This window comes from Coenobita brevimanus, chromosome 54, assembly GCF_032717465.1.
Source record: "Coenobita brevimanus isolate Jiangsu-jjx chromosome 54, ASM3271746v2, whole genome shotgun sequence".
NCBI lineage: Eukaryota > Metazoa > Arthropoda > Malacostraca > Decapoda > Coenobitidae > Coenobita > Coenobita brevimanus.
In genome coordinates, this window is record NC_137007.1 from 25,930,679 (window position 1) to 25,958,023 (window position 27,345).

At 42.5% G+C, this 27,345-nt stretch overlaps 1 protein-coding gene across 1 annotated transcript in view; it reads right to left on the reverse strand.

The window, feature by feature from the left end:
• The window catches only part of LOC145401057 (uncharacterized), a 601,394-nt gene that overhangs the window by 561,277 nt on the left and 12,772 nt on the right, over positions 1-27,345 (reverse strand). The window contains exon 3 of the mRNA XM_080273430.1: positions 13,575-13,726. Coding sequence (XP_080129556.1) covers positions 13,575-13,726 — 152 coding nt within the window. The remainder of the gene's footprint in view (positions 1-13,574; positions 13,727-27,345) is intronic.

Below are 27,345 nucleotides of genomic sequence, written 5' to 3' on the forward strand. Positions count from 1 at the left end.
AGTAGTAGTAGTAGTAGTTGTTTCCTAGGCAGTCTGGCCAAACAGTCCAGGTCTAAATCCGGTAGAAAACTGTTGGCCAAAGATGAAGAGTAGTACTAGTAATAGTTGTTCCCTAGGCAGTCTGGCCGAACAGTCCAGGTCTAAATCTGGTAGAAAACTGTTGGCCAAAGATGAAGAGTAGTAGTAGTTCCCTAGGCAGTCTGGCTGAACAGCCCCGAGTCCCTTAGGAAGGGCATGGCCGAGACCAGGCTTTCCCACAGAGCTCTCAAAGAGTGTATGTTGTGTTGTTGGCGTAGGTGATTGTGTGTAATGCAATCTTCCATAATGTGCTTAATAGTATGGGGTGCTGTGTTGCATCCTGGACAGGCATCAGCAACAGAGTCATCCAGCCTCTTCTGGTAGCTTAAGAGTGCTGGATGGTGCCCACATCTCAGCCTGGCCAGGTGGACCCTGTCCTCACGAGGAAGATAGGATTCAGAAGGGTGGATGTCAGGAGGCCATGCATGCAGCTGTGTGTTGTCTTTAAGTGACTGAATGGAGCGGCGAGTGATCTGAGTGTGGATATGCTTCTGGACACTGGTCTGAGGTGGAGGAGAGGGGAGAGATGACAGTATTTGTGAATGGTATCGTGTACTGGGTGTTGTTTTGATGTTCCTTGGTGTGGGTGGATGTGCTGCCATGTACTGTAGTGGATGTTGTGGGTTTGTGGAGGCTGCAGCAAGAAACTGGGTGCCTCTCATGTCTAGGTGATCCTTGACTTTGAGGACTTTGGTTTCTTAATGTAGGTGGTCTGTGGGTGTAGTAACTGTGCAGCCTGTGATTATTTTTAGGGCCTTGTTCTGTATGGTCTGTAGAGTGTTGTAGTGTGTTTTGGTGAGGTTAGAAGCCCAGGCAGGGCTTGCATAATTCATCACTGAACGTATATATTGTTTGTGTACTGTGGTGGTGGTTTCTTTATTGTGTCCAAATGTTGTATGGGCAAGTGACCTCAAAACATTGAGTCTTGGTGTTATTTTATTTTCAATGTTTGTGATGTGTTGTTCAAATGACATTGATGTATTGTATGTTACACCAAGGATTTGGGGGGGGTAGGGGGGTGTTGTTTATGGTGAGGTGTGGGATGTGACTGTGTTCTGCTGTCCAGTTTGCGAGAAGAGTCACTGTAGATTTGGCTGGGGCTATCTTGAGCCCATTTGTGGTGAACCATTCGTGTAGTGTGTTGAGGTAAGGTTGAAGGATGTGTGCAACTGTGTTTGTGCTTTGGTGCGTACACGTAAGTGTTATATCATCTGCATAGGAAGCCATGTGCATCTGTGGTGTGTGGGGTGTATGTATGTTGTGCATGTATAGGTTAAAGAGTGTAGGGGACAAAACAGATCCTTGGGGGATGCCACCGTTTGTGAAGTTTCTAATGTTAGAAGACTGACCGACAAATGTTACGTGTGCACATCTGCCTGCTAAGTAGTTTGCCAGCCATCTTTTTGTGTTATTGTGCATGTTTGTGTTGAATATTTTGTTTGTGAGGTTGTGGCAGGGGATGGCATCAAAAGCTTTGCTAATGTCTAGTGTGACTAGGAGCGTTCTGTGTGGTGGCCTAGCTGAATTCATGCCATCAAAAACTCTCTGTGTAAGGTCCGTAAGAAGGGTGTTTGTGGAGTGTAGTGGCCTAAAGCCATGTTGTGACTGGGCTAGGGGAATGTGAGGTGTAACTAGTTGTAGTACCAGTCGTTCAGTGACTTTGGAGGAGGTGCAGAGCAGTGTGATGGGGCGATGTGAGGAGGGTAATGTGGGGTCTTTGTTGGGTTTAGGTATAGTGATGATAGTGCCATGCTTCCAGATGTTGGGTATTATGTTTTGTGAGTAGCTGTAGTTTGATATGTTGGTGAGTGCTTGTATGCCTTGTGGTCCTAGGTGTTTAAGGTGAATGTTGCTCATGTTGTCTGGTCCACAGGCAGATGAGTGCTTGAGGTTGCTAATGAGGTGCTCCGTCTGGTTGCAAGTGAAGAGTGCGCAGTCTGGGTCTGTGGGGAACCGTCTCCCACGTCAGACGACATGTCGGTCTTCGGGATGGGGGCTTAGATGGCTGACAAGTGAAAAGTGATTGATGAGAGTGCCTGTCCGTTGCTTGTTCGAGGGTATGGTGTCCGTTGTTGTGACGGCAGCGTGTGATTGTGTGGTGTTGCTGCTGGAAAGTGTGATGCTGTTTAGTGCCCTGTAGAGCCTACCGATGTTCGCTTTGTGGTGGAGTGCTTGGAGGCAACTTTTCCAGTATAGCGCTCGCTGCTCTGACATTCCATAGTTTATCCGAGTGTTGAGCTCCTGCATTTGCTGCACGGTGTCTTGTGTATGGGGTGTCGGGGAGTGTCGCAGTGTGTCCCGTTGTCTGATAAGGCCTCGAATTTCTGGTGTGACGTTGGGGTTGTGTTTCTTTCTGTTGCCTCCAAGGATGTGTCTTTTGTCTGCGTTTTGCATGATTGTACCGAAAGTGCTTACAGCGGTGTTGATGTTTGTGATGGGTGTACTGTTTAGTGTTTCGAAATGTTCTGTTTCAGTTACACAGGCCTCCCAGTTGGCTCTCCCACAACTAATGTATGTGTGTTTGTGGCCAGCTGGGGCAATTCTGGTCTTGGCAGCGATGATGATTGGGAGGCAATCAGAACCTAGGGTTCTGACCACTCTCCATGATGCAGTGGGGGTGAGGTTCGGGGAGCAGAAGGCGATGTCTGGAGATGATGGGAGGAAAAGGGCTTGGTGTGGGATATGGGTATGTTGGTCTAGACTGTTTAGTATGAAAAGGTGGTCTGTCTGGGATTGTAGTACCAGCCCTCTGTCTGGGTCAGGGTTGTTGACATGCCAGGCCGATGAAGAGTTCATATACCTGGGTTCAGTGATAGAAAAGAGAGGTGACACAAGGAAGGAAAGTAGCTGGTACTATGAAGGCCTTGATAAGAAACAGACTTACGTGTTGCAGCTGCATGAGGCTTACGTGAAAGAGTGTTAGTGCCAACTTTAACATATGGATGTGAGACAATGGTGTGGCATGATAATGAAAAGCCATGAGTGGAAGCAGTGGAGATGGGACTGCTGAGGAATGTATGTGGAGTACAGAGAGTGGATAGGATATGAAATAATGTGATTTGTGAAAGATGTGGAATGATGAAGTCTGTGGACACCAGAATTGAAAAGAGTGTACTGAAATGCTATGATCATGTGGAGAGAATGGATAACAACTGAGTGGTGAAAAAGATATATCTGAGCAAATTTGAAGGAGGGAGGAGGAGAGGTAGGCCAAGGAGGAGGAGGGAAATGGTGGATGAGTGTGTGACGAAGAGAGGTATGGAAGTCAATGAGGCTAGAGAACTGACAAGAGATTGAGCTGGCTGGATGAATAATGTTAGAAGTGCATGATCAGGGATTTGGCATCCCTTTTAACCCGCCCCATCCCGACGTTTTTGGACCTTTTTTTGGGGGGGGCCCAAACATCCGCTTTTGGTGAGAAACATCGAAAATTCATAGAGAAATCGCTCACCTGAGGTTTAAAATACGCGATTTAGGTACGTGTACTTCCTTACCTGACTGGGTTTTCTAACAGGCTGGCACCAAAGAAAACGAGTTCTATGGGAGGGTAACTATTTTATCCACTCATAAACAGTATTTATTTATTTACTTGGTACGAATTTATACGTAGTACAAGAGTATATTGGTTTTCAAACAGTAATATAGGCATTATAAGCATTGTTTCACTCACTAACTCATCACCATTCATGACCTTTTTTTTCCCACATTACCTGATCATCATTTCTGACTGATTCTTCCTCAAATGCTGTGTAAACTTTGTCCTCCACACTGTCATCGATTGGGGAATCACTCTGGCCCTGAATGTCTTTATTGACCAAGTCACTGGTAACAGGTGAATTGCCGAGACAATGGCATGCAGGGGGGGGGGGAGAGATTATGCAGTGTAAGGCATTGTTCCTGCTTGGCATATTGTAGAGGAATAGAGGAAGGTGTCCCGTGTATACATGCCAAAAATCACCCGCGAAATCACTCGCGAAAATTGAAAATTGTGCAAATTAGGGACCTTGCAATGTTGCCGCGTTAATTCACGTCGCCGGGACGGCACGGGTTAAACATTACAGTGTCCAGACTGACTCTATCGGACAGGTTTATGTGAAGCTACAGTATGTGTTGAATGTTTTTGGCATGTCAGATAGAGCCAGGATTCCAGGGGCCTGAAAGATGAGCGAATGAAGCGTGGCCCATTGGACTGGGAAAACTTGGGCTGTCTAGACATTGCTACTCCCTACCTTGCCATAGGGTGGGAAAGGAGAGATTGGGACGATGATGATGAGGAGGAGGATCAACCTCTCATGTGGTACTCTATCAAATGCTTTCCTGAATTCCAAATAAATACAATCCACCCACCCATCTCTTTCCTGTAACACATTAATAACTGTCATAAAAACTGAACAAGTTTGTGATACATGAAGTACCTCTCTAAAACCAAACTGCCTAGAGGTTAGTACCTAATTTTTCTCTAAATGGGCAACTCATCTCTTCATTATGATTTTTTCACACAATTTTCAAGCAATACTTGTAAGAATACTGGTCTGTTGTTTAGCAGGTCTTCCCTGCTGCCATACTTATCTACTGGAGCTATGATTGCTCCTTTACAATCCCTTGGCAAATCTTCCTCCATTAGTGAACATTTTATATCATATTGATTTAACTAACTCTTCATCAAATTCCTTGATTATCCAACTATAATGTTATCAGGTACCATGGCTTTGGTTATATCCACATTTTTCATCAACTCCAAAAACTCATCAGGGTCAAATTTAACTTCATTTACTTTATTTTTCACAATCTCATGATTCATTTCCAATCTCCAAAAATTATCTTTGTTCACAAAAACAGTACTGTCTGAAATTTCTCATTTATAATCTTACACATGCCTTCTTTTTCATATTCTTTATTATCATCATTTTATCTTACAATTTTACTTTTAATTTTCATTCAACTGTTTATATACATCTAAATAATTTTTGGATCATTTCCATATTTATTCACTACCATATATTCTTTTCATATATAGTGGTTCTTCTCTTCTAATCCTCACATAATCATTTCTAAAAATTTTATATCTCTCTCATGCTGATTTACGCTTAGTTTTCCTTACTGTATTTCAAGCTTTGTTTCTCTTTTTCACTGCTATTTTACATCCACCACTGAACCATTTCTTTTCCTTCTCAAAAATAGCTCCATATCTGGGAATATGTTTACTGACACCCTCAGTGTATGTTTCCTTAAAATGAAAGAATTTATTATCTACATCCTTTTCTTCATTAAACTCTCTCCAATCATATTCCCTGAAATATTTTCTCAAAGCATGAAAATCAGCTTTGCTCTGATTATATATACCTAGTTTCTTTATTTGGTGTGACAAGATAAGTGCTTTGAGAGGTGTTGCACCTAGCACATGCCCATGTGCTATGGTGTTGTCCATTATTCATAACTATAGTGTAGTGTAGTGTACATGATGTGGATCCATTCTCTGGAAGAATTACATTGATGATCCATGCATTCATCTAGGTTCACGATGAGTAGGAAGCAAACCAGGCAAATTTATCATCCTTGGGGCCCAGGATTGCTCTCAATATATCCAGCAAGTGTGAGGAGGAGGAATATGACCCCCACACAGTCAATTTCCTGTGTGTAAAAACAGTATAGGGAGCAGCTGCCCCTGTTCAAGCAACAGCGTATCACCAAGCTGGTCTGGGATCTTTCTCATAGGACACAAGGTAGGATGAGGAAGTTTGGTTCCCAGGCAGGAGTTGCTTCTGCTTCTCTTCCCCTAGGGTAACAAAGTCACCTCATAAAGCTATAAATTTATGGGAGATTCATCACTATCACCACCTATATTAATTTTTCAAGTTCATCTCAATTAAGAAGATCAAGAACACTGTAAAAGGTCCACTGAATATGTTGCCTTCTTCTTCTTTTGCAAATGGGAATGCTAAACCTGTGCACGGTGATGCTAAAGTACAGTATTTCCTCATTTTTCGCAGGTTGGATGTTCTGCCAAAACCTCGCTAAATGTGAAACGTCGAAGTGTGAAGTTAAGAATCAATGAGAAAAATAGAGGAGCCTTCCGGTGGGACACGTGCAGTGAGCCCTTGATAAACGAAAGGGACAGGGACCGAAAAAAACTTTCATAATCCGAAAGTTCGTATGTTGGAACAATTTTCCCCATTGAAATATACATAGAAATGGAGGTATGCATCCCAGGACCCCCTCGGACCCCCCACCTAAACTTTACCCCTCTTATTTTGAAGTAAGTCTATCTATCTATGTATTGCCAGACGCCTCAATCCCGCTTGGGGTGGCCACAAACAAATCGCCTCCACGTCGTCCTGTCCCCCACCATTTCACTGCCCTGCTCCCAATTCACACCCCTCTCTCTTATATACCTCTCCACCCCATCCCTCCATCTCATCCTCGACCTCCCCCTCCCTCTTCCCCCCTCCACCTCACTCATATACACTCTCTTCGTCAGTCTTTCACCCTCCATCCTCTCCACATGGCCAAACCACCTCAGTGTGTTCCTCATAACGCTTCCTATCACATCCACATCACCACAACGCTCCTTTATATACTCATCCGTCAGCCTGTCTCTCCATGTGACTCCACAGGCTCCTCTTAAATAACTCATTTCCACTGCATTCACTCTTGACTTGTGTCCTTCCAACAATGTCCAAGCTTCACTTCCATACGTTAGAGTTGGTATCACAATACTGTCATGTAGTAACTTTTTCATTTCCATGCTCACTTCCCTGTTTCTTATCACTGCTTTCAAAGAACCAGCAACCTTTCTTCCCTGCTGTACCCTTTCAAGCACTTCACCCTCCAAACCTCCATCCTTACTCATCACACTACCCAAGTACTTAAACGTACTCACATTTTTTGATTCCTCACTATCCAACCTCGCTGTACATTCACTGACTTCACCTCTCTCAAAGACCATCACTCTACTCTTCCCTACATTCACCTTTAGATTCTGTTTCTTGCACACTCTCCCAAACTCATCCACCAAGCCTTGCAGCTCCCCTTCGTCTTCACTCGACAACACAGTATCATCTGCAAACAACAGTACAGCGAGTTTCCAAACACTATCCTCTCTCACCAGGGCCACTCCAACATCCACTACCCTACCTTGTACCTCTTTTATTACCCCATCCATGAACAGATTGAACAACCATGGAGACATGACACATCCCTGTTTCAACCCAACCTCCGAAGAGAAAAATTCACTTAGTTCACCATCCACACGCACTGCAGCCTTAGCACCATCATACATACTCTTCACAGCATTCAACAACTTCCCATCTACTCCATATATTCTTAATACTTTCCACAATCCTTGTCTATCCACCCTGTCATATGCTTTCTCCAAATCCATGAAAGCCACATACTTCTTTCCCTTCTCTAGAAACTTTTCCACTAAAGATCTATGAATGAATATATGATCTACACAACCTCTTCCCTTCCTAAAGCCTCCCTGTTCTTCTCCAACTAATTCCTCTGTTCTTTCTCTAACTCTGTCAATAAGTATCCTACCATACACTTTTCCTATTATACTAAGAAGACAAATGCCCCTATGATTACCACACACTTCTTTTTCCCCTTTTCCTTTGTATAAGGGAATAATTATACCTGACTTCCAATCCTCCGGGACTCTACCTTCCTCCCAGGCCAATCTGCACATCTTTCACATCCATTCTACTACTATCTCTCCCCCATGCTTCAGCATTTCACCACACACTCCATCAATTCCTGGGGCTTTCCCCATTTTGACTTTCTTCATTGCTTCCACAACTTCTATCCTACTGATTTCTTCCTGTCTTCTCACCTCCCTCCTTCTCCCAGCCATTCCCCAGCCACTTATACTCACAATACTTCCATCCTCTATGTTCAACAATTCCTTAAAGTGTTCTCTCCATCTGCTCACTTTTTCTTCCTTCTCCACTAGCAATCTACCATTTTTATCTTTCACTCCCCTGCTAACCTCACTTCCACCCTGTCTTACTCTCTTCACCTCTTTCCAGAACATCTTTTTACAGTCCCTCCACTTTACACTCAAATTCCTTCCAAATTCCTCATCCACTCTCTTCTTACTTTCTCTTACTAATCTTTTCACCTCTCTCTTTCTTTCTACATATAACTCTCTCTTCCGCCTCTCAACTTCTTCCACGCCCCTATTTCTCATCCATTCATTGTATGCTTTCTTCTTTTGTGCCACAGCCTGTCTCACCTGAAGCCACGCTGTTCCTTGCACCCCCCTCCGTCTTCTCTTCCTCCCACACACCACATCACATGCTGCACATATTTCTTCTGTAAATATCCTGCACACACCTTCCACGTCCCCCATCTGCTCCAATTCATATTTGCCCAATCATTCCTCCACTTCTCTCTTATACTCTGCCTTTTTCTTATCCTCTTGTAACCTTTCCACTCTCCTTGCAACTACTCCTTCCTCTCGTCTTTCCCTTCTTCTATTCCTCCATCTTACTTGTATCCTAATTCTGGCCACCACCAAGTAGTGGTCAGAAAGTCCACTCCCCCAACCTCTATAAGCTCTTGCATCCATTACACATCTAATACCTGAAAAAGTATGGAATACCTGCAGATGTAAAGAATGAGGTGGCCATTTTCCTGTACATCTCTTTTTTCTTGGTCACAGTCCCAATGGTGGAAGCTACAAGGCCTAAAGCACGCCCAGTCTCCGAGAATCCCTGCCCCTCCTCCAATTTCCTCTCCAGGATTAGAGTACAGTGCTGCTTCTTTGCAGCAGGCTCCCCTAGTGCTGGACATGATGTAGGGTGCTTGGGAGGCATGTCTAAACAGTTTGAAAAGGCGTAGAGCTGCGAAAATATCCTCACGTGCAGCAACGTTGCGAGGAGGGACGTGAACTTGGTTCTGGGACAATTCGCCATGAAGTCAATTCACCATCAAAACATGGACGATTCCCCGTCAGGGCAATTCACACCCAAGACGATTTCCTGTCATTCCGTAAATATACTTAATATTAACTGATTAATATCATAATAACTAATTTTATGGGGAACTATCAAGGCCTATGTTCATTCAACAGCGTAGGCTTTGGATGTTATTTATCACTTGCAGTCAATAATTAACTTGCTTCTGCCTCGCTGTAGCCAACTCTGAGTTATACACTGGCGTCTCCCATAGCTGTCTTCAGTCATTTTTATTGTAATTTTTGGATGCAGCATGTTGAGACTATTGATTAGCTGAGAATGTAGACGTAATATGAAGATTATTCATATAGTTTTTGAGTATGTCGATTGTTCACTTGAGGTTATTAGGCATTTATATAAATGCCAATGTCTCATATGTAGCTTTATGTTAAATGATGAAGTGAGGAATTGGAAAATGTGAGTACGTTTAAGTATTTGGGTAGTGTGATGAGTAAGGATGGAGGTTTGGAGGGTGAAGTGCTTGAAAGGGTACAGCAGGGAAGAAAGGTTGCTGGTTCCTTGAAAGCAGTGATAAGAAACAGGGAAGTGAGCATGGAAGTGAAAAAGTTACTACATGACAGTATTGTGATACCAACTCTAACGTACGGAAGTGAAGCTTGGACATTGTTGGAAGGACACAAGTCAAGAGTGAGAGCAGTGGAAATGAGTTATTTAAGAGGAGCCTGTGGAGTCACGTGGAGAGACAGGCTGACGAATGAGGATATAAAGGAACATTGTGGTGTGGATGTGGATGTGATAGGAAGCGTTATGAGGAATACACAGAGGTGGTTTGGCCATGTGGAGAGGATGGAGGGTAAAAGACTGGCGAAGAGAGTGTATATGAGTGAGGTGAAGGGGGAAAGAGGGAGGGGGAGGCCGAGGATGAGATGGAGGGATGGGGTGGAGAGGTATATGAGAGAGGGGGGTGTGAGTTGGGAGCAGGGCAGTGAAATGGCGGGGGACAGGGCGACTTGGAGGCGATTTGTTTGTGGCCACCCCAAACGGGATTGAGGCGTCTGGCAATAGATAGATGAAGTGAAACATCGTACGTCACCTGATTCATGTTTCAATGTATTTATATTTTTTTCCATTAATACCAACTATTTGATGCCATATTTTACATTTATTATAAAAAGAATAAACCACCATCACCTTTATAACTCATATAACACAAAAACTAATATACATGCTAAATAAACTGATATGTAAATAAATGACGGGGAATTGTCCTGACGATGAAAAGTCCTGATGGCGAATTGTCTTGTTATTGTTGTGACAGTGAGCTGACCTGACGGCGAATTGTCCTGAAACTGTGGACTCAACTGAGAGGCGCATGAAAAATTATTTACCAGAGAGGGGTTAGTTCATTTCCTCGCCACAAGCGAGCGCCCATTTTCAATTTTTTGTATTTCCTTTCGTATTGCTTTTCGTGTCATCAAGACATACTTTCATATTGTGGAATTTGTCCTATATTAATCGGTTTTGTAACAACGAAAATTTGTACAGTAAAAGCTCACTATATCGGACTAATTGGGGCCTAAGCCAGTCCGAAAAAAGCGAAAGTCCGATATAAACGACATCAGGACTCCCCCCTTGACTTCTCCTGTTGTTATGCACAGAGGCTTGCTTGCCATTCATGCATTTATTCTCTGTCTCTCTGTCTCTCTCTCTCTCCGCACTGGGCACTTCTATTTTACTTCACATATTTTTGACTTCGTCGTCACCTTCATCTTCACCTTCCCATTCATTTTTACCTTCTTTTTCAGTTCACTCTGACATTCACATTCACTTTCAAATTCTCTTCCATGCTCATTTCACATTCACCTTCACCTTCACACTCACTTTCACTATCACTCACTTTGAATTTCCCTTTCACCTTCACTTGCAACCTTACTTTCACATTTTCACATTTACCTTTACAATTATTCACTCACCTTCACTTTTGCCCTCCCTTCTTTTACTGTCACATTCACCTCCACCTACACTCACACCTTCACCTTCACTTTCACTTTCAACTTTTCTTTCACCTTCACTTTCACCTTCATCTTCACTTTTACATTCATTTTCACCTTCACTTTCACCTTCATTTTCTCCTTGGCCTTTACTTTCACCTTCACTTTCACCATCTTCACTTTTACATTCATTTTCACCTTCACTTTCACCCTCACTTTCACCTTCACATTCACATTTCACCTTTACTTTCGACTTCATTTTCACCTTCACCTTCATTTTCATCTTCACTTTCACCCTCACTTTCACCTTCACATTCACCTTCACTCTCACCTTTCACCTTCACTTTCAACTTCATTTTCAGACCTTCACTTTCACATTCACGTTTACCTTCACTTTCAACCTCACTTTCACCATCCTTCTTCACCTTCACTTTTGACTTCACTTTCGCCTTCACTTTCACCTTCACTTTTACTTTCACCTTCACCCTCACTTTCACTTTCACTTTTGACTTCACTTTCACCTTCCACCTTCACTTTCACTTCTACTTTTGCCTTCAGTTTCACTTTCACCTTCACTTTCACACTACCTTAACTTTCACCTTCAAATGCCTTCACTAACCTTCACTTTTTCATTCACTTTCACCTCTCCCGAAGACAGAGAGAAGGGGAGGAAATATAGGAGAGAGAAAGAGGAGGGAAGAAGGTTATGCCTATCTCCCTCATTTGTTTATGCCACGGGGACGCCACTTGTCATTTCTGTATTTATTCTCTCTCTCTCTGTTGACTTTGACATTCCATATTTACTTGTGTGCTCTCTTTCACTCTCACTTTTACTCTCATTTTTACAATTATTTTCATTTTCAATTTTACCTTCTCTCTCTCTCTCTCTCTCTCTCTCTCTCTCACTGGAGAGGGACAGGGAGGAAGGGAAGGTATGGAGGAGGAAAGTGGAGGAACCGATGTTATGGTATCTCCTCCGTTTGTTTGTTTATTCGTTTATTCCAAGAGAGGACTCTTCTGGCTTTATTGGACTTTCCCTGATGCAAAAGAATTTAGTCCACTTGGCTCCTCAAGTCCGATAAAAGCAAATTCCGCTATATTGAAGTCCATTATATCGAGGTTTTACTGTACTTTGGGTTTTCGTTTATCAAGGACTCACTGTCCCTACCCTATCAGAAAGTACTATAACACCAAACAGGCCCTACCCAAAATTTAATGAAGAGTGCTTACTAGTGATAAAACAGCATAACACAATAAACATCTACCTGAAAAGACATTAAAACAATTATAAAGGGCTGCAACACCAAAAATCCTTACCAGAAGTAAAGTGAAGACTGGCTTGAGTGGCAGGTGAAGGTGTGTTGAGGGTGGATGGGCTAGTTACTTGGTGACATGGGCTGCTGTATCAGTAGTCACAAGATGGCCACCATCAAATAAGCATCGGTACGCGTCGTCTGCCGGTTGGGAGTGTCGAAGTGCGGGGAAACTCACAAAGTGTGAAACAACTTGGAAACTTTTTTCTAGCGCGAAAAAAGAGGCATTGAAGTAAAATCCATTGAAATACGTGGAAATACTGTAGAAAATTGCAGAAAAAGGTGGGATACACTGTGCTTAACAAAATAATGTTCACTGCATGGCTGCTCGGTATTATTGTGTTAGGAACTGAGACACTGCCTCCTAGCTACATGGGCAAGAGGGAACTGATGCAAGTGTCACATGCCTCACAGCTTGATGAACTTATGGACCACTCAGTAAGAGTGTTGAGGGAGTGACCATTGCCATAATTCACTTGTGAGTGAACGTTTTTAGGGAAATTATTCTGCCACTGGTAAGAATTTTTAATCAAGACTAAAGGCACACTGTATTATTTCCATTTATCTCTGTAGCAGGTGGCAAAAATTCGACCAAGGAATAGATTACAGTCATGAAAGTGTGCACAAAACAATGATATCAGTTAATGAAATGTCAAGAACTGCTGGGCAATACAGACAGATGTCCACAGATATGAGGAAGAGGTTTCAGGATGGCAGTGGACTACAGTGCTAGAACACAAGATGAGGGGTATGACAGGCATGAAAGGAATTCATCCCATACTTTAACTGTCCCAAATATGAGGATCTGAATTTGTTTGATGTCTGATGACAAATAAATTAGTGATGAAGCTGATTTACCAGATTCCTCCAGTTTACAGAATCAGATGTAAGAAATGGGTCATGAAATGGAAAATATCTCTGAAATATACCTATACTAAGGATTTACTGTCTTCAGATCTCTTTTTGAACTCAAATCTGAGAAGACAGGAATTCATGAGTGCAGTTTCCTCCCACCCATCACGGGAAGTCTGAGGCTACAGTATTTGCAGTATATATGATGAATGGCAGTGCACAGGAAGACCTTATTATATGTGGTCCTCATTAGGTACTGTTTTGTTTTTGCTAATAATTCAGCAGTAAAATACAGAAATACTGCTGATCTGCCAGTCCTTCAACTGACAGCAACTAATTTATGGAAAAAGTTGTACAATACTGGAACACATACTGTACATGAAATATATGATCTGTACTATGTAAATCTAAACAGCACTAACCTCCTAGGAGATGTAAGGGCAGTTGTGAGGTGGTGTTGGAGGCCAGATGACAGCAGTGCAGCCTCAACCTGTTGTAAAAGCTGTGATGCCACTGCTCTTGCTTTCGTCTCTGCCTCACACTGTTCTCTCACCAATGTTTCTAGCTCCTGAACCTGACACATGCACAAAGTCCATTTTAATCAGTTATCAACTTCGTAACACTAATGTAATCCCCTTCTAAAAGGTCCTACTGTATTTATAAGGTACTGAAGAAATGAACATCATATCTAAGCTTTATTACACTCATGGTCAAGAATGCACTGTATATGGCAACATGAAAGTCAATCTCATGTTTAATTTGAGACTTCTTAAAAAAAAAAAAAAAAAAATCTAATCATTGAGGTATGGGTAAGGTGTAAGTTTACCCCCCAATCTATCAGCCATGAGGGTTACCGTAAGTGTAACTTGAACCAAGGCATTCATTGAAATAATTAAAAAAAAAAAAAAAATTGGATATATCATCACTGAATACTTCATTACACTATTCACAGTGGATAGCATCTCTAACACAATGGATGGTGAAGAAGACAGTATACTATGAAGAAATTTAGATGAAGAGAACAACAACAGTGAAGATAAGGCCAAAGCCAGTGCATCAGAATTAAACCATAATGATGATCTACCTGTGTGCTAGTCATGAAACTGTCTGTGAAGGATACAGGACTAATTGTGATCCAAGCCAGTCCGATAAAAGTGACATCCGGACTTCCCCCTGCTAACCCGGACTTTTTCCAATATATCAGACATTAGTTTGGATTGCACCAACGGTTTTTCACCGTTTTCACCAACTGTTTTCACTACCATTGCAGCAGTGTACTGTACTATACATTCACTACAAAAATCAAATGTATAATATATATAATAATATTGTACTGTACACTGATAAACTGATAAACTCCTGACTGAGGTCAGGCATTCCATAGTGCTTCTGCTTTATCGGAATTTTTCCAATATATGAAAATTTAGTCCAGTCAGCTCCTCGAGTCCGATAAAAGTGGATTCCGGTATACAGTAGTCCCCTCATTAATCCTGACATGTTCATTATCTGGATGCTGGACCTTGGCTCTATTATACCATTATTAGAATTCACGTGCTATTATCTGGACGTACAAGTCCCTAAGAACTTTGGCCAGCCAGCCGACATGTTCAAACATTCAGTATCGCTGGGCTCAAGCCATGAGCAGAAAGTAGGCTGTAACCCACAACCAGAGCTAAAATATCTGTCCGCCCCTGTACTGAATGGTCAAAGTCGCATGCTCGTCTGATCGCTCCCAACAAACCTCCAGCACCCAAGTGATATGGTTGAAATCCACATGAAGTGTCAAAACGTCTGTACACATCCCCACCCAATGTCCAAAGCCGCAGGGCCACTGGGCTAACTTTTTCCGAACTGCCCCTGGGATTGTAACACAAACCATAAGCCATGAGTAAATGTTCGGTGACAGTGGCTATCCGCCTCTCTACCAAACATTGAAAGTCCCTAAGTCACCAAGAGTTGTGTTTCCGCATGGCCACTTGGAGTCTAACAGACCACAAGCCACGTGTAAATGTACGGTAAAAGTGCTCGTCCACCTCCTGACAGAAGGAGAAGAATCCTGCCCAAAACCTTGCATCTACCCCCATCCCATCCCTCCTCCATGCCCTCCTGGCTCTCCCCTCACTCCCTCAGTCTCTGCTCTCCTTCGTGGTGATAACACTGACACGTGTTTTTAAATTTTTTTGTGATTTATTTGACTACTGTTGGTCATATCAAAATCCCGCAAAATCCATGATAATGCTAACGAAATTCTGCAGTTAGACATATGCTTAACTCTTGGAAGGTGCTGGCAATATCTTGCACTAGGATGGTGGGAAGTTATAAGAAGGTAGGTTTTACTCCAGAACACTTTATTCTCACTGGATTTCTGTACTTTTACTTATCAGTTTTATGTATTTATACTAGTTTATCTCATACTATAAACACCAGCGAAGATGATGGTATGCCATTTATACCAATATAACCAATTTCCGGTGGCATAATTGGCCGTGGAATTTTTGTGCCCCAGGAGCAATCACTCTTCATAGATAACTGACTTTCAAACCATCTTCAGGTTATTTATGGATTTTTGTTTTGTGCATTGCTTTCTTTATGTTTAGCATTAATATGGATAATCCTATATGTGTTTTGATGTCTCCATATGGCAGAATGACTGGAAAACAGTGCCAAAATTAGGAGGGGTACTGTATGTACAGTACAGTAGTGTAAAGGTAGGATGTTTTTTGGTCTTCAATGTTTTTTTTGGTGTTTAGCATTACTCTGGATATTCCTATGTGTGTTTTGATGTCAAAATATGGCAGACTGACCTGAAAACAGTGCCAAAATTAAGAGGGGTACTGTATATGCAGTGATGAATGGGTAGGGTGTGGATGTGGATGTGATAGGAAGCGTTATGAGGAACACACTGAGGTGGTTTGGCCATGTGGAGAGGATGGAGGGTGAAAGACTGACGAAGAGAGTGTATATGAGTGAGGTGGAGGGGGGAAGAGGGAGGGGGAGGCCGAGGATGAGATGGAGGGATGGGGTGGAAAGGTATATGAGAGAGGGGGGTGTGAGTTGGGAGCAGGGCAGTGAAATGGCGGGGGACAGGGCGACTTGGAGGCGATTTGTTTGTGGCCACCCCAAACGGGATTGAGGCGTCTGGCAATAGATAGATAGATAGATAGAATTTTTTTAATGGTTTTGTTGTTTAGCATTACTTTCGATATTCCTTTGTGTGTTTTGATGTATTAATATGGCATACAGATCTGAAAACAGTGCCAAAATCAGGAGAGGTACTGTACATACAGTAGTGTATAGGTATGGTGTTTTTTGTTTTTGTTTTGTTTTTGTTTTTTTTTGCATGGTTTTCTTGATTTGTTTGTCCACCTCCTGACAGAAGGAGAAGAATCCTGCCCAAAACCTTGCATCTACCCCCATCCCATCCCTCCTCCATGCCCTCCTGGCTCTCCCCTCACTCCCTCAGTCTCTGCTCTCCTTCGTGGTGATAACACTGACACGTGTTTTTAAATTTTTTTGTGATTTATTTGACTACTGTTGGTCATATCAAAATCCCGCAAAATCCATGATAATGCTAACGAAATTCTGCAGTTAGACATATGCTTAACTCTTGGAAGGTGCTGGCAATATCTTGCACTAGGATGGTGGGAAGTTATAAGAAGGTAGGTTTTACTCCAGAACACTTTATTCTCACTGGATTTCTGTACTTTTACTTATCAGTTTTATGTATTTATACTAGTTTATCTCATACTATAAACACCAGCGAAGATGATGGTATGCCATTTATACCAATATAACCAATTTCCGGTGGCATAATTGGCCGTGGAATTTTTTGTGCCCCAGGAGCAATCACTCTTCATAGATAACTGACTTTCAAACCATCTTCAGGTTATTTATGGATTTTTGTTTTGTGCATTGCTTTCTTTATGTTTAGCATTAATATGGATAATCCTATATGTGTTTTGATGTCTCCATATGGCAGAATGACTGGAAAACAGTGCCAAAATTAGGAGGGGTACTGTATGTACAGTACAGTAGTGTAAAGGTAGGATGTTTTTTGGTCTTCAATGTTTTTTTTGGTGTTTAGCATTACTCTGGATATTCCTATGTGTGTTTTGATGTCAAAATATGGCAGACTGACCTGAAAACAGTGCCAAAATTAAGAGGGGTACTGTATATGCAGTGATGAATGGGTAGGGTGTGGATGTGGATGTGATAGGAAGCGTTATGAGGAACACACTGAGGTGGTTTGGCCATGTGGAGAGGATGGAGGGTGAAAGACTGACGAAGAGAGTGTATATGAGTGAGGTGGAGGGGGGAAGAGGGAGGGGGAGGCCGAGGATGAGATGGAGGGATGGGGTGGAAAGGTATATGAGAGAGGGGGGTGTGAGTTGGAAGCAGGGCAGTGAAATGGCGGGGGACAGGGCGACTTGGAGGCGATTTGTTTGTGGCCACCCCAAACGGGATTGAGGCGTCTGGCAATAGATAGATAGAATTTTTTTAATGGTTTTGTTGTTTAGCATTACTTTCGATATTCCTTTGTGTGTTTTGATGTATTAATATGGCATACAGATCTGAAAACAGTGCCAAAATCAGGAGAGGTACTGTACATACAGTAGTGTATAGGTATGGTGTTTTTTGTTTTTGTTTTGTTTTTGTTTTTTTTGCATGGTTTTCTTGATGTTCAAAATTATTTTGAAGAATCCTATGTATGGTTTGATGTCAAAATATGGCAGAATGACTGGAAAAAACTGCCAAAATAAGGAGGGGTACTGTCCTTACAGTAGTGAAAGGTAGGGTGTTTTTTGGTTTTCAGCATTTTTTTTTTTGCATGGTTTTCTTGGTGTTTAGCATTACTTTAGATGTTTCTCTGTGTGTTTTGACGTCTAAATATGCCTGAAATGACTGGAAAATACTGCCAAATTAAGAACAGGTACTGTACAAATAGGTATAGGTTGGAGGTTGGGTATAGGCAGGGTCTGGGTATAATAGGGGAATAGTGTTCATTATGCAGATGTTACCATGACCTGGACATGCCTTTGGCTCTATCATGTCCAGATAAATAAGGGATTACTGTACTGAAGTCTGTTATATCAATGTTTTACTGTATTACATGTATGATGATGAGCTTTGCACTGTAAACAGAATATTTTTGTTTTTGTTAGATTTTCAGCTGTATGTCAATAAAATGCAGCTTTTAAAGATATTAGCCAAGGATGAAAGCTTACAAGATCAAATGAATGGGCATCATACTGTGTTTCTCAACCATATGTGAAATAAAACTACTGACACAATATGATCTAATCCACAACTGAAGCCTAGAAATATGAAAAGTAAATATGAGTAAAAAAAATAATAATAATTCATGTCATAAATTCTGAGGTCCCCATCTCTGACCCATCCTATAAGATGGCCCTCATATCTGGCCAGTCAAAATTCTGCTTCAAATGTCAACTTTTACATTACCATATATGGTAACAGTTTCATTTCAAAATTATGTAATCTGCTGAATAAAAAAAAAAAAAAAAAAAAATCACAGCAGATACAGTACACCCAACTATCTCAAACAACAGGTGTCCACACCACACATGTGAATGTGTCCAAGTAATCAAGGTCGTGTTTTTGGCCTTTTTCAGCTAAATTTGTCTCTTTATGGAAAATGACTACTGCCACCACTGAGAAATTTCCCTGACCCTTTCAAAAAAGTATGGCATGCCATGACTGGCTGAAGAGCTGAGAAAAAATATAGTTTTGGTGCTGTGGTCTTGACTGGCAGAAATTTGAGGGACATTTTTCAGCTATATATGGCTCTTTGGTGGAAAACATCTGGTACCATTTGACGGCAGCAGTCATGACAAATTCAAAATGGCATGACATGCCACAACTGGTTCATCAGTTGAGAAGAAAACAATGTTTTGGTGCTCCTTAAATACACAAATTTTACAAGCCATACAGGACTAGAATTTTACAAAAGCAAATTTGGCTTAAGTAGAGTACAGTATTAATGTTCTCATTCACTTCACTCACTTAAACCATTAGACTTCATCAGATCTTGTTTTCCCCTCTTAACTCCAACAGTCTTGGGACATCTTGTCAAATGAAAATACAATAGACCTTCAACTTGCATGGCTAATTGAACTTGCTGGTGAGACTTCTTGAGTGTGTGGAAGAGTTTTGTTATTTGGGAGATATGTTATGTGCTGGAGGTAGGGCTGAAGCTAGCTCTGTGGCTAGAATGAAGAGTGGTTGGAAGAAGTTCAGGGAGCTGCTGCCTCTCCTGACAATGAGAGGGCTTTTCCTCCATGCTAAGGGATCTTTATATGCAGCATGTGTTAGGAGTGTAATGTTGTATGGTAGTGAGACTTGGGCAGTAAAAGAAGAGGATGTCAGCAGGCTCAAACGTACAGAGATGACAATGATTAGATGGATGTCCAGTGCTTCCCTGCGTGTGAGGGCTGGGGGTCTAGGTTTATGATGGAGGAGCTGAGGGGTAGGATGGGACTGGAGTGTATGGGTGCTGTGATGAGGGGAAGCAGATTGAGATGGTTTGGGCATGTGCAAAGGATTGGGGATGATAGTTGGGTGCAGAAGATTAGAAGTGTTAATGTTAGGAGTAAGGCTGCGAGTAGTAGACCAGAAGAGATCTCCACGCTGCATGATTTCTGGCAACCTCCCTATTCAGTCCCTTATGCTGTTAAAGATATAGGGAGCGAGAAGTGTGTACACCAACGCAAGTTACTGATATGTGACATGGTGCTTAAGAAGTACGTGATGAAAAACAGGACCTATGCACCTAGGAGGAAAATATGGAAGTTGGAAAACTAAGCAGTAATGGATGTTTTCTATAGCGAGATAAGCAGAGTGGGCTGAACAAGGTGACATTGACAGAAGTGTTAATGAACGCTACAGAGCCCTCAAGAACAACAACTCTCGAGAGTTACTGATTCAGTGTGTCAATGGACAAGGGGTCCCCCCAAGACACAATGTAACTTGGTGGTGGGATGAGGGTGTAGAAGCTGCAGTAAAGGAGAAAAGATGGCATTTCTGGGAATGGAAAAAGGTGGTAACAAAGAGGAAAGCTTGGCTGCCAAGTGTAGGGCTAGAAAAGAAGTTTACTGGGTTCTCAGAGACTTTTACTTGATAACCTATATAGTGTGGAAAGGAAGAATCAGATGAAGAGGGAGAACAGGGATATCACAGGTGAGCAGAGTGTGAAGAATGATGAAGGAAAGGTAGTGGTGACCAGTGGGGATACTAAAGATGCCTGGAAAGAATATTATTATCAGTTGCTAAACGAGGAGTTTGACTAGAACACGGAAGGTTTGGAGCCAGCAGAGCTAGTGTTTGGCCTTTGGCCTTTGCTTGAAGCTACTGCTGTGAGCAAGGCAATAGGCAGGATGCATGTGGGGAAGGCAGCAGGTATGTCTGGGTTGGCTACTAAAATGCTGAAGGCCTCAGGAGATATAGGAGTGCGGTTAGTTACTGACTTGATAAATACAATTATATATGAATGTTGTCCCAGGTGATTAGCTGAAGTGCAATTGTAAATGTACACAAGGTGAAGGGTGATGCCCTGAAAAAAGGAAATTATAGGCATAAAGCTTTTGTACCAGATAATGAAGATAATGGAGAGAGTTCTAGAACGTATGATTAGAAAAAGAGTGAATATTGATGAGATGCAGTTTGGGTTTACGCCAGGCAAAGAGACCACTGATGCCACATTCATTGTTCAACAGCTTCAGGAAATGTATATAGGAAAGGAAAGGCAACTGTACTTTGTTTTTGTTGATATAGAGAACGCTTTTGACAGAGTCTCTGGGGAGGTGGTGAAAAGGGCAATAAGAAAGCTTGAAATCAAGGAGTGGCTGGCAAGAGAGGTTACAGCTATAAATGTGGGCACTTGCACCTAGGTGGGAGTGAATGGAGATTTGAGTGATGAGTTTTCTGTGAATATTGGTGTGCATCAGAGGGTCAGTCTTGAGCCCCTTGTTGTTTATAATAATGCTTGATACCCTCTCACGTGCCTTTAGAAATGGACTCCCGTGGGAGATGTTGTATGCTGATGATTTGGAGTTGACTGCAGAGAATGAAAGAGAGGCAGAGGAAAGATTTAGGAAGTGAAGAGATGGCATGGGGCACAAAAGCTTGAGAGTAAATGCAGATAAAACAAAGGTGATGGTATCTAGGGTTGATGGTGGTACAGTCAACCTTTGCTATTTGTGAGCACATATTCGTGGATTTTTCTAGGAACTTCTTTTAAGATATTTCCACTTTACCCACAGCAACAGCTGTTCCTAGTGGTTCATAAGTGATTGTCCTTGAGAGCTCTGTACTGGTCATTAACCCTATCCCATAAAGGGGTGAGCATAAATTCTGGATGAGACGCATAACTCTTGCTTGAGAGCTTTCAGAACAGTTGCGTAGTGATATTTTACCTCTATCACTCATAGGAACGTTACTATTCATCATAGAAAGGCCACTTTGGTCTCATTTTGAAGATGAAGACTTTTGGTCTGTCATACATTGTCCAAAAAGACAATACTGTATATACAAAATAAAATGCAAAAAAAGTTACACTGTCTAAAGAGTTGCACTGTCCTATAAAAAATTGTTCACCCAAAAAAAACTATTCAAGAAGTAATAATGTTTTTTGCTTCAATACGTAGAAGAATAAATTTCCTTTCCAATAATGCATCATTTGTTGTATTTTCTTAAATATATATACATGAGAAAAAGGAGCATAAGTGTTTGGCGGGAAGTCAAGAGGTGTACATCGTACCTGTGAGGAACCTCACACCACACTGAGCTGAGCAAACCAAGTGAGCAAGTATGCACCAGCTGTGGCAGGCTTAGTTCCACCCACTTTTGCCCGGCACCTAACAAAAACGACGACTCCCTAAATATTTCTTTAGAGCTTACATCGGATGATGGGCAAAGTCATCATACTGACGTCAAAGGTTGACAAACGCATGACGACCCAGGTTGTCACTGGTAAGTCTAAGGGTTAATACCTCTGTCAACAGCTCCCTGTTCAGCTACCATACTACTCATCTCGCTATGGAAGGCATCTCTTACTGCTTGGTTTTTCAACTTCCATATTTTTTCCCAGGTGCAAAGGTCCTCTTCTTCATCACTCACTCCTTAAGCACCATGTCACATATCAATAATTTGTGTTGCTGCACACACTCTTCGCTCCCTATAACATTAACATCCCTCACCAACCTCCTATCTGTCCTCATGACCAGGAAATAGTCTATCTGGCTACTATTTCCCCCAGACTCATATGTAATCAACCTACTCTCTCGTTTCCTAAAATGCGCGTAGCACTGATCATGTTCATTGCCTCCCCAAACTCAAGTACCCTTTCCCTTTCCTCATTTCTCATACCATATGAGCATTCCCCATGTACCCCTTCATATCCCAGAGCTGCTTTACCTAAATGGCCATTTAAGTCCCCTCCCAAAACTACAATCTCATCATCCCCTATATCACTTACCACACATATTAAGTCATCTCAGAATCTATCTTTTTCTACATCATCCAAGTCAGCCTCTGGAGCATACAACAATATAAATGAAAATGTGAGCCTACCAAACAAAATTTTCACTACTATAATCTCTTCAATCACTCTCATTACATTCGTGACATATCTCACCCATTTCTTCTTAACCAGCACACCCACACTACCATATTCATCTGCCCTTCCCTGCCAAAGTATCTCATGCCGACAATCCTTCCCGGCAACCATGTTGGAAGATAATGAAATAAAGAGAGAGAGATCACAGCCCCCCCCCCCCCCGACCTATACAGTCCGAAGTCCAGGCATGGGGCATGGGGCATGGGACCCATAGCCCACCAGTCATGGCCTTGAGGCACCCTGCCAGGACAGCTAAAGGAAGACCCTATAAAACACCTTGGCACTGTAACTGCCACACCATTATACACTCACTGAAAGCACAGCCTCCCAGGGTACTACTCCTGGGTTCAGGCCCCTCTTTATTGGGCAAAGTGGCAGCCAGGGAACCGCAATGCCCTGTACCCTCTGGCACAAATCCAAGTCCCATCTCATCCCAGTCCCAAACTGCATCAGCGGAGCCCGCATCATGCCTCCCCTTGGGTCCACCACTAGGATGTGGGGACAAAATTTTCTGATTGCATGTCCTTGCTGTCGTCAACCCCTGTGATGCAGTGGGGTATGTTGCGTGGTATGTAAAGTGCATGCAGAGTAGTGCATGAAGCAGTCAGAGAAAAGTGTTGGGGAGAGCATTCTGGCCCACTCTCCATGTCAGTGTCACACTGAAAGGCTCAGCAAAGGTAGATGGTCAGAATATACTGATGACTAGTGAAACAGGAGTCCCGACTCTCCCTATCACCAAAAATTCTCGTCCTTCTTGGAAATACCACCCTGATCGGCTGGTGCTACAGCCTACTCCAATTTGATGTCTAAGAAATCCAAAATTTTCCCAAAGTCCCCCTTTTGGCTCTCTTGAAAATTTTTCACCTTTAGTGCATACATAATTCATACTGTAGTAAGGACCCATATTCTCCTTCCCTACCCTACCTTGTTACACGTTCCCTACACTGTCCTCTCCTCCCTCCCTCCCTCCCCTTTCTCACCCCCCCCCTGTAATGCTAAACCTTTCTTCCTCCTTTCCTTCTCTCCTTCCCACTTCCCTCCTTCCTTACACCATCCTCTCATTCCTCCCTCCCTCCTTCCAGCCCATCCACCTTCCAAATGTCCCTCCTCTTACTCTCCCTCCTTCCCTCCATTTAGGACCAATGTTTACATAACCACAGTCAGGTGATAACAGGTCTTCCATCAGGCAGGGTAGGGTTATTATTGCTCCTTCCTCCACCCTTCCCTCCCTCCCTCCCTCCCTATCCTTATGTCACCGTCACCACCCGCCCTCCCCTTCCTCTCCTGCCTTTCCTCCATTTTCAGTCATGGCTAGTGTTTTCATAACCAAAGGCAAGTGAAAGTAGGTCTTATGTGAGGCACTTGGGTATTATTTTTTATTCTCTTCCCTCTTTTCCCTCCAATTCTCTCTCTCCTTATCATACTTATCTTCTTTTTGTTATCTGTTTCTACTTCATTTTCACTCTGTTTCATTTCATTTCGCTTGAAGGCTCTAACAATCTTGCATGCATCGGCTTTGGTCACCTGATGGCAGCTCTCCATGCTGCTCGATCTCTGGCAGCTTCCCTAATCTGTGCCTAATCCCTGAGATTACACTCAATGAACTCGTCCCACGTCTTTTTTGGTCTACTTCTCGCAACCCTACCCCTAACATTAACACTTCTCATTTTCTGCACCCAATTATCATACCCCATCCTCTCCACAAACCCAAACCACCTCAAACTACCTCTCCTCATCACAACACCAATACACTCCAGTCCCATCTTACCTTTAAACTCTTCCATCATAAACCTAGCCTTCCCCAGGCCTTGCACTCAGAGACGCGCTGCACATCCACCTAATCATGGCCATTTCTGTATGTTTGAATCTGCTAATATCCTTTTCCTTTACTGCCCAAGTCTGACTACCATACAGCATTACACTCCTAATACATTACATGCTGCGTACAAAGATCCCTTAGCATGGAGGAAGAGCCCTCTCAATATCAGGAGAGGCAACAGCTCCCTGAACTTCCTCCAACCATTCCTCACTCTAGCCACAGAGCTAGCTCCAGTCCCACCTCCAGCACATAACATGCCTCCCAAATAAAAAAAAAAACTCTTCCACACACTCAAGAGACTCACCAGCAAGATCAATCTTTTCAAACCTGGCAATCTCCACATGTATCTCCCTAACACAACGCACACATGATAATCAGTGTTATCTCACAGTCTACCTCCAATACCATTACATCACTTATGCATCCGCTTACTACAAATACTGCATAAGATGAAATTACTTCCCATGCCCTTGTGGAAAATCACACATGGCCATTCTCCCTCTTCTCTGACAGTACAATATTGCCACCAGCCCTAGATACCATCACTTTTGTTTTATCTGCATCTTCTCTGAAGCCCTTGTGTCCCATACCATCTCTCCACTTCCTAAATCTTTCCTCCACCTCCCTTTCATTCTCTGCAATCAACACCAAATCATCAGCATACAACATCTCCACGGGAGTCCATTTCTGAAGTCAAATACCATGATAAACAACACGGGGCTCAAAACTGACCCCTGGTGCACACCACCATTCACAGAAAACTCATTACTCAAATCTCCGTTCACCCTTACCAGGGTGTGAGCACCCACATACATGGTCATAACGACCCTAACCAGCCACTCCTCGATCCTACGCTTTCTCATTGCCCACTTCACCACCTCTCTGGGGACTTTGTCAAAGGCTTTATCCAAATAAAAACAAAGTACAATTCCCTTTTCTTTTCTATATAATTTTCCTGAAGCTGTCGAACAATGAATATGGTATAAGTGGTCCCTTTGCCTGGCATAAACCCAAACAGCACCTCATCAACATTTACTCTCCCTCTTCATACCTGCTAGAACTCTCTCCATTATCTTCAGTATGTGGTGTAAAAGCTTTATGTCTATAATATCCCCTTGTACACATTTACAATTACTCTCTTCAGCTAATCATCTGTGACAACACACTAATATATAATCATACTTATCAAGTGAGTGAGTAACCCCACTCCTATATCTCTTGAGGCTTTCAACATTTCAACGGTCAACCCAGACATACCTGTTGCCTTCCCCACATGCATTCTGCCTATTGCCCTGCTCACAGTAGGAGCGTCAATCAAAGGCCAAGAGCCAAACACTGGATCTGCCGGCTCCAAACCTTCCCTGTCCCAGTCAAGCTCTTCATTCAACAACTGGCTGTAATGCTATCTCCATGCATCATTAATATCCTCACTGTTCAGCACTACCCTTCCTTCATCATTCGTCACACACTGCTCACCTATGATATCCCTATTCTCCCTCTTCATCTGATTTGCCACCTTAAATATCATATTCTTCCTTTTCACATTATTTATCAAGTAAAAGTCTCTGACTCAGACTGCACTGTAAACCTCTTTTCTAGCTCTGAGCTTGGCAGCCAAGTATTCCTCTCTGTTACCACCCTTCTCCCAATGCAGGAAAAGCCTTCTTTTCTCCTTAACTATGGCTTCATCCCACCACCATTTTATTTTATGCCTTGGGAGGCCCCTTGTCCATCCACATACTGAATCAGTAACTCAAGAGGTTGCTCTTGAGGGCTCTGTACAGTTCAATAACACCTCTGTCAATGCCTCCCTGTTCAACTACCACTCTCCTCATCTCGCTATAGAGGGCATCCCTTACTGAATGATTTTTCAGCTTCCAGATTTTCCTCCTAGGTGCATAGGTCCTCTTTTACATCACCCACTCCTTAAGCACCATGTATCAATACAAAAATTTGTGTTGCTGCACTACTTGTGTTGCTGCACACACTCCTTGCTCCCTATAACTTTAACATCTCTCACTAACCTCCCATCAGTCCTCCTAATCAGGAAATAGTCTATCTGGCTGCTATTTCCCCCAGACTCATATGTACTGTAATCCTTTTCACTGTCTAAAAATAAACAAATGAAGTGGAGGGAATTTTTGTAAACAACAGATAGTAAGTTCTGTTAAATCATCAGCTAAGAGGAAGACATAAGGAAAAGATCTCTCTCTCTGAAAAATAAACAAACAATGTCGGGTAATTTGAATGTCACTTAGTATCTGCCTGGGAATTTTACTGTGCAAAAAGAAATTTGGGCTACACAAATTGGATTTAAGTTAAGGTTGGCAATTCAAATCATGTTTCACACAAAATTAACCTATGTAAAATAATGGCTAACAATAATACTGTCTCACACTTGCCAGAATAAAATAAAGGCTGATGTCCCGGCACTGACTAGGTTACTGTACTGTAATTGCTTCTAATCCCTCCCCTCCTATTACTCCCGTCATTCTTGTCACTCTTTATTTCAATTCTCACTTAAGGTGACTCCACACTAAGTGACAAGACTAATGGTTTAATGTAACCCTGGAAGCTGTTTAAAATGCCGAGTGATAATCATGTAACAAAATAAAGAAATGAGGTGATATGGAGCCTAATATGGTGCCCCTGTCAACTTGATGGAAAGATGCAAATGGGGCATCCATCAGGAACCAAACCTCCACATTCTTCCCCATGCATTGCTGTGAGCTGATGCTCT